The sequence below is a fragment of the Phytophthora parasitica genome (genome assembly GCF_000247585.1).
Source record: "Phytophthora parasitica INRA-310 unplaced genomic scaffold supercont2.17, whole genome shotgun sequence".
NCBI lineage: Eukaryota > Oomycota > Peronosporomycetes > Peronosporales > Peronosporaceae > Phytophthora > Phytophthora nicotianae.
Genome location: NW_008649003.1, coordinates 416,723 through 424,269, shown reverse-complemented (window position 1 = coordinate 424,269; position 7,547 = coordinate 416,723). Strand labels below are relative to the sequence as shown.

At 53.4% G+C, this 7,547-nt stretch overlaps 5 protein-coding genes across 5 annotated transcripts; 3 read left to right on the top strand and 2 right to left on the bottom strand.

Moving 5' to 3' along the window:
- Positions 1–2: 2 nt before the first annotated feature.
- Positions 3–908, bottom strand: PPTG_09148 (hypothetical protein). The gene has a single exon (XM_008904022.1). The coding sequence runs from the start codon at positions 884–886 to the stop codon at positions 275–277; it is 612 nt and encodes a 203-aa protein (XP_008902270.1). The 5' UTR covers positions 887–908; the 3' UTR covers positions 3–274.
- A 491-nt stretch (positions 909–1,399) lies between these two features.
- Positions 1,400–2,567, top strand: PPTG_22474 (hypothetical protein). The gene has a single exon (XM_008904323.1). The coding sequence runs from the start codon at positions 1,423–1,425 to the stop codon at positions 1,783–1,785; it is 363 nt and encodes a 120-aa protein (XP_008902571.1). The 5' UTR covers positions 1,400–1,422; the 3' UTR covers positions 1,786–2,567.
- Positions 2,568–3,437: 870 nt separating this feature from the next.
- On the top strand, positions 3,438–5,159 carry PPTG_09147 (hypothetical protein; the record flags this gene model as incomplete). Its single annotated transcript, XM_008904021.1, has 1 exon — positions 3,438–5,159. The coding sequence occupies one exon, from the start codon at positions 3,438–3,440 to the stop codon at positions 5,157–5,159; it is 1,722 nt and encodes a 573-aa protein (XP_008902269.1).
- A 746-nt stretch (positions 5,160–5,905) lies between these two features.
- Positions 5,906–7,174, top strand: PPTG_09146 (hypothetical protein; the record flags this gene model as incomplete). The annotated part of the gene is made up of 1 exon (XM_008904020.1): positions 5,906–7,174. One exon carries the CDS (start codon positions 5,906–5,908, stop codon positions 7,172–7,174), a length of 1,269 nt encoding a protein of 422 aa, XP_008902268.1.
- A 141-nt stretch (positions 7,175–7,315) lies between these two features.
- PPTG_09145 (hypothetical protein) lies at positions 7,316–7,480 on the bottom strand (the record flags this gene model as incomplete). The annotated part of the gene is made up of 1 exon (XM_008904019.1): positions 7,316–7,480. The coding sequence occupies one exon, from the start codon at positions 7,478–7,480 to the stop codon at positions 7,316–7,318; it is 165 nt and encodes a 54-aa protein (XP_008902267.1).
- Positions 7,481–7,547: the final 67 nt, after the last annotated feature.

Here is a 7,547-nt window from a genome sequence, read left to right as displayed (position 1 = left end):
GGAGGCCGGTAAGGGGTGTAATGTGATAGTTTATTGCATTTAGTGTTGGTAATTCCTAACCAATAAATAGCGCAATTCTAATTCGTAGGCAAAAATGACGAGGTACGATGAGATGGGTGCAACGCGATCATGTTGTCGCTCCGGTCCCTCTGATGCGAGGCGGCGACTTGTGTCTCAGAGCGGCTCGGCTGCAGCTTTAGCTGCAGACAGCGCTTATCGAGCTGGCAGAGACGTGAAGAGCGACACGCCGCTATGACGATGGGGCGGCGCTTCCTTACTTCTTGGACTTTTCCTTCTTGGCCGGGTAGTAGGCACGACGACGATAGGCCTCCACCGAGGAGCTTACGGGCAAGAGCGCGCGGTCCTCGTTGATGCGCGGCATGGGCCTCACCGTCTTCTTCCTGCGCTTGTGAGCGTCACGCGTGAAGGGAACGCGCTTGCCGCTGACGGTCACGCCACCGTGGCGCTCGCGTGTAAGGAAGTCACTAGGAATGGGCACGGGCGGTACAAAGGCCGCTTTCTTGCCCTGTTCATGGTTGTTATCATGCTTGAAGAGCCGTCGCAGTGAGAAGCGGTGCTTCTTGCTGCTGGTTTCGACCACCATAGGCTTGGTAATCTGTGTGGGTGACAGGACAGCGTCCGTCGGCTTGGGGCTTGTGCTGGCGCTCTCGCCGCTGTGGCGGAGCTTGTGGGTCCAGGCGCGAGCCTCCTGTAGCTGGTTGTCGGGCATAATGTCGTCGATGGGCATTGCAGGCTCGTGCTGTTTCCACGAGCTCTTCACAAGCAGCGCCGTCATTTCGAGAGGTGTGGTGGGGGCGTTAGAGCGAGTCGCTTCCAATTGTGAAATGAGATGCCTGCTGCTGGTTGGCCGAATGCCAAGCGACATTTTAGACCCGTCTCTGAGCCGTTGAAGCATGGATTCCTTCTGTCTCACTTTTATGGCCAAGACTCCTTTTTGAGTATTTTCTGTGCTGAATCAAATATTTGCCATAAGTATGGGGTAAATGTGGGAATTTACGCTTCGTATGGATTTTTGAGAGTGCAAGAATTCTCGAACGGATGATGCTACGCCGTCTAGTCTGGTAAACAGGGGGTGCCAGGCACATACACCTGTATGCGATAGCTAAACTAAACTTACTGAGAATTGTGATAGCAACACATTTCCAAACGAATTTGGAAATTTGTGTTTACAAAGTTGCACGCTTCATTGCGACTCGCAAGTGTCACTTGGAATGCTCCTAGTACAAACTCTAAGAAACGCTGTGTCCACTTTGCTGCCAAGGATAAAATCAATTCATTGGAAGCTTGCACATTGAAATGTACATCAGACATTAAAGTACTGTATTCCGTGATTCTACAAAATTCTTGTGTTCTAATGCCCATCTTCAAACTAAAATATCGGCCTTTTCGCTGTGTTTTCGTATGGCGATGTTTTCATGGCGTTGGTCTACCAAGGCAAACACATCTGCAGCCCAACACGTGGACGCTCATCTCGGGGCGATCGATGCCCGCAGTCATCGACTGCAAAGCCTCTCCATTATTTGCAGTGTGCCGTCGTTGTTGAGCCAAAAATTGCACTTGCCACGCGCTTCTTCCGTCCCAGAACGCATTACCTGGGCCCCAGTATGGCCAAGCAGACAGGGACCACGCCCTATCTCGCGAGAAAGCTTTGTCGTCGCCCCGGGCAATCTTCAAACGGTGTCAACGAGCGAATCTAGGCGCCACAACCCGGCGGCACCAGCCATCTGGGTCCTATGGACCCACCTGTCGGCGGCGAAGCCGTGACCAGGAGTGCAAAACGCTTTGCATTTAGCGTGACAAAATTCATCTAGGAGCGCATCGCAATGCTCGACGTGAAAGCGTGGCCCAGCCAGCCATTCGCTCAGCCCCGTCTGCAGGCTTAGAAACCAAGCGGCAAGCGTTTCTAATACGGTATCAACATTCATGGTATTTTTGGTTGGTACTTACCTTGCTCGCTACCTCGCCGCAGAATTCGCTCACGTCCGCATATTGTGGGCCTAACGTCGAGCGGGTGTTTGAAAGCAGTTGGCACCGCATGGACAGCCTCGAATAACTCACTTTGTTCCGACCTGCCCTAGTTCATCTTGAAGTGGCCGCCACGCCATCTCCCCCACCCACTCCACCCCGCCTCAGCCTGAGCCTGAGCCGGCCTTCTTACTTTGATATCGGCGGGTGTGCGGCAAAATACGTTCACCCTGCATTTCGCACGTTGAACTGAACGAGTGTGTCTGCTGCTCTCTGCTCTGGAAAACTACTTCAAGTAGATCGGTTACGAGATCGCCCACAGCTACATGTTGTTCCTGGAATTTAGTACATGTGTCGAAACTCTGTTGCTGACACAATCATAAGAGCTCACGACAATTCTCATTCACCGCATTACTAGCTTCTAGTAACTATAGTCTAGTTCGTCGTGCTTCGTTCATGTTTCGGGGAGACTGATGCCAAGACTGGCTGCCATGAGGTAGCATTGGAGCCTTTAATCCGAATATGCAGCTGGATTGTGTTAAACTTGGATTCAATATTGGTGCGCAAATGTATCGCTATCCCTGTGAATAAACTTTGCATCAACTGACAAAAACTCCTTCGTGTCGAGGCCGAAGGTCTCGACCTTTAGAAATGGCTTCGGATCAGGACGCCGCAGACGGCGCGAACGGTGTGTCGCTGCGAGGGATTCGCGATCTGCACCCAAAATTTATCTTTCGAGGCTTTTTGAGCGAGATTCGGATCATTCGGACAAGCAGCGTCTTGTTTGTTTTCCACTTGAGATGTGACTCCGCCCCTGTCTGCCGAGTCTGGTTGGTCATCAACGAAACTCGCTTGAAGCCTTGAGGCTCAGCTTGAGCATCAAGGCTAATTGCCGAGAGCAATGCCAGGTCTGCTGCTGACTGTGCTTGCAGAGGTGGTGCTATGTTTGCTGAAGGCTACAGCCTGTAGCGGCGAATTCGCTAGTTAACTTTCCAATTTACTTTATTCGACCACGTGATGCTAACCTACTACCACCTTCGCTCGCTGATGGTATTTAACTTGGTTGATACCAAAACTACGAAGCAGAAGCTGTGCCGAGCCTTTTGGTCGCAACGTGGATGTCGAACTTGACAGCAATGTCATTTAGAAATGGCTACATATTTGACTTTTGTTTCTATTGGATCGAGTTCGAGATGTGTCCACTAAATTTACTGCTGCAGTTCAACGCGTTCCACAGCTCTCTAATCCCGCGTCCATCGGAAGGCAAAGCTAGCTTCTACGGTGGCTGATTCGCAGCACTGGGATCTCTTGCCGGATCATTACTCTCGTCGTTGCCCAAAAAGATCGTATCGCAATGTCCGCATCAATATGGTGTTCTCCACACAGCTGTACTTTGCCAATCAGGTTGCCCACCTGGTTTTCCCGCCTCTCCTTACGAAGGAAGGTCGTTTATGCCGCCCAAGAAGGCGCTGCGTCCGCTGCCGTCGTCCGAGCTGCACGAGCCGTACGAGAGATACCTGTACGGGGACCTGCGTCACGAGCTGTCCGTGCGCCACATCCGCATTCCCCGCTCCGGCCATTGCCTCAACACCCGCGTGGGCTTCATTCAGCTTCTGCGCGACTGGGACGAGGCGCAGACGCAGACCCCTGAGACTCCAAGGCGGACGTCGCCTCGACGGACTCAGAATAAGAATCAGACTCAGATGACCTCCACTCGTGTCATCCGTGCGCGTCGCGGCTGCCGCTTCCGCCTCATCAACGTGCTGCTGAGTCCGGACTTTAACCGGCGCTGGAACGAAATGGTCACGCGCGGCGGTAAAATGGAGGTAAACCGTCTGTGGTTGGACGTCCACGCCGCCTTCATGGCGCAGAACTCGGTGCTGGACGCGCTGCACTTCCAGGACGCGCTCTTTGTCAACGTCACGCCCAACGTGATCCTCGGGCACTCGGCCGCGCGTCTGCTGCAGATGTGGATCGAGATCGTCGCCATGTACCGCAACGCCGTGGCGCAGGCCAAAGAGGCGGCATCACACAACGACAATGTGCACTCGTTCTTCGACTTTTGCGCCGGCAGACTGGACCTATTGTACCTGCACATGGCGATGCTGCTCGAGCCCAAGCTCTACGAGTTCGTCATGGGTGGCAAACTCTCGGCTGCTGAGCCTTTTAGCAAGAGCAAAACGAAGACCAAAACTGTGGCGGCTGTAGAGTCTGTGCCAGCTACTGCTGCTGAGAGTAAACCAGGTGCAGCGATCAAGGCGACAGCAGCGAAAGCCAAAGCTGCGACTCCTGTTCAGGCCATAGCGGAGACCATAGCTCCAACACCTACCTCAACGAAAGTAGCGGTAACGACTCCTCCGAATGAGTCCAAACTATCGGGACTGCTTACACAGAATCCAGAGATGAAAGAACCTCTCTCGCCCGCCATCGCCAAGAGCCCAGCGACGACGAAAACGGCTGCAGTAAAAGCCAACAAGTCGAGTATTAAACCCAAAGCTAAGCAAGCAAAGCCAGCGGCCTCGCCTCTGAAGCCAGCCGCTCAGAAGAAGGATCACAAAGCTGGCGGCAAAGGCAAGGCACCGGCCACTGCTGCTTCGTTTGCTAAAGAAACCAAACCAAAGGCGCCGGCCTCTGCTGCCACGGCGAAAGACACAAAGCCAAAGGCGATGGTCTCTGTTGCCTCCGCTAAAGAAACCAAGCCAAAGGCGTCGCCGTCCAAGCAGAAGCAGCCAGCTTCGCCCGCTAAGCCGAAAGTAGCCAGCAAACCTGTCATCAAAAAGTCTTCGGGTGGTGATAAACCTGCCCACACGACAGCACATGGGAAGCGGCCACGTGAAGAGGAGGACACGTCGATTGTTGAGGTTCCGACCGTGAGCGACATCGTTCCTCACTCTGGTAATAAACGAGTCCACACGACGACAACAACAATCTCTACAGCTCTAGCAACACGGTCGACAGACATGATGCTGCCTCCAGATGAGTGGGATATCCTGGAGAGCCGACTGCGAAAGGTGAATGAGAACATCGATCGCTGCCACTGTGGACTGTCAAGTGTCGAGGGGAACGTCAGTGATAGCTACAAGCAATCGTTGGAGGCCGATCTACGGTTCTACTCCGCTATCAAGCAGCGACTGCAGGAACAGCTACTAGTGGTGATGCAGAGCGGCTACTAGTGTGTCTACCACCGAAGCAGGCTAACTTATCTGGGTCCGCGGGTATCCGCGTGAAGTACGTTTCGAATTGTATACCATTTTTTCACAAAGGTTTGTGTCCTTGTTTGTCTTGTCGAATTGAAACATATCTGATGATTACCATCCAGGCGTGTGGTAAGTTGTGTGTTGTGACTTCAGCGACGACTTCGGTACCATTCTTTGGCGGTGCGTTCCTCAGTTTTAATCACCAGCAAGGAACCGGAAGCAAGTCGACGGCTAGTGTGAAGCTTTAAACTTATCCTGTTCGGACCCCTTGCCACGGGGTCAACGGCTATGACGAGGACGCTTCTCCTCCTGCATCGAGCGGAGTCCAAGCTTTCTTTGGTGTCCGATTCAAGGGTTGTTAAAAGTGCACTATTTCAAGAGCTCAGGCGTTTTCAAAACTTTGTGATAAGATGCCGCGCACCAGTCTTCCATCCAGCTTTGGCTGCCCAGAATGGAGGCATATCAGCGTAATGTTGCAAGTATCCTCGGGTGGAAGCGCTCAACGTCTCGAGCCTAACCAGTGACTCACTCACGGATTTGTCGACTACAACTCAACCGCTTCAACAGTCTCAACGCTCCTTTCGACCCCTTCAGCTTGCAGCAAACCAACCAGCTCTTCTTCCACCTTCAGATCGTTTTCAGCGCGGGACCAGGCACCCCGTTGCGAATTAACGTCTCCGAGCACACAAACCACCCCACCTACCTCCTCTTTACCCGCAAGTATGGCTAGCTCGGCGATGGCAAACGGTCTCGAAGAGGCGATCGAGTTCCTTCCCGGTCGCTTGTTCTACGTGCCGCTGAAGAAGGCGCCGCCTCGTATTCCCGGCACACACTTCTTCTCCATCGACGATGAGCTCATGTACTGGAATTTCTACCTCGACTTTGGCCCGCTCAACCTCGGACACACGTTCGTGTTCTCCGAGACGCTCAACAAGAAGCTGGCGGCCGCGGCCAAGGCCAATGAGGTCGTGTACTTTTACTCGTCGACTAACGGACAGCGTCGTGCCAATGCCGTCTGCATCTTGGGCTGCTGGGCCGTGCTGTTCCAGAATATGAGTGCGGAGAAGGCCTACGCTCCCTTCCAGCGCATGCGCTTCCCTCCGTTCCACGACGCCACTCCGTCGGTCTGCACGTTCAACTTGACCATCCTCGACTGCCTCAAGGGCCTCGAACGCGCGATTAACAGCGGCTACATCTCCACCAAGACCTTCGATCTTCACGAGTTCCAACACTATGAACGTGTCGAGAACGGTGACCTCACGTGGGTGTCGCCCAAGTTCATCGCCTTCGCTGGCCCGCACAACGTGTATCAACGCACACCTCAGGGCCATGTCATGCTCACACCGGAACACTACATCCCGTACTTCAAGAAGCGCAACGTGACGCTGGTAGTGCGTCTCAATGACAAGCAGTACGACGAGAAGAAGTTCCTGTCGGCAGGCATCGACCACATCGACTTGATCTACCCGGACGGCACGAACGCGCCCATGCCGATCTTGATGAAGTTCATTGAAGCTTGTGAGAAGACTCCTGGAGCTGTTGCAGTGCACTGCAAGGCTGGTCTTGGACGCACTGGTACCTGCATCGGCGCCTACATGATGAAGCACCACTTGTTCTCGGCTCACGAGCTCATCGGATGGCTACGTCTGTGCCGTCCGGGCAGTGTCATTGGTCCGCAGCAGCAGTTCATGGAGGCTATTGAGAGCAGGATGCACCAGCTCAATCCGTCCAAGAGTGGAAGCTTCAAGGGCGAAATGGTGCCGATCCTATCGTCCAATGGACCTGCGAGCCCCAGTCGCGGAGGCAACATCCGCACTACGATGGTTTCTACTCGCAGCGCTGGAGCGAGCATCATCACGAACCGGATCATCTCGAACCCGCAGATTGGCCTCGATGTGAATCAGGGCGACAAGCTCAACGACCAAAAGTACATGCGCTACCGGAATTCCCCCAAGTCTAGCACTCCTAGCGGTGGTAAAATGTTCTGGTAAACTAGTATGCAACAGATTTCTGAGCTAGATAAGATGCACGACGAGACCGAGTCTTTATTACCTGCAATAAAACGATCATTAACTAGTCTTCTTACGTTCCATCGTCTGCTCTTTCGTCCCTCTGCAACGTTATGCAGACGGTTAGACGTCTTCGCACCATTTGTTCTCCTCGAGGATCCTCTGCTGCTCCTCCTCCGTAAACTCCTCCGTGATACCGAACGTGGCACGGATATCCTCAGGTGTTTTGCCCTTGATCATGCAGGCTACCTTGGCACACGACAAGTCCAGCAATGACTTGATGTCCATGTAGTTGGCAGCCAGGATAAGCTCGAACAGTAGCTCGTGATCCGTCACCTCCACAAACTTGGCATCC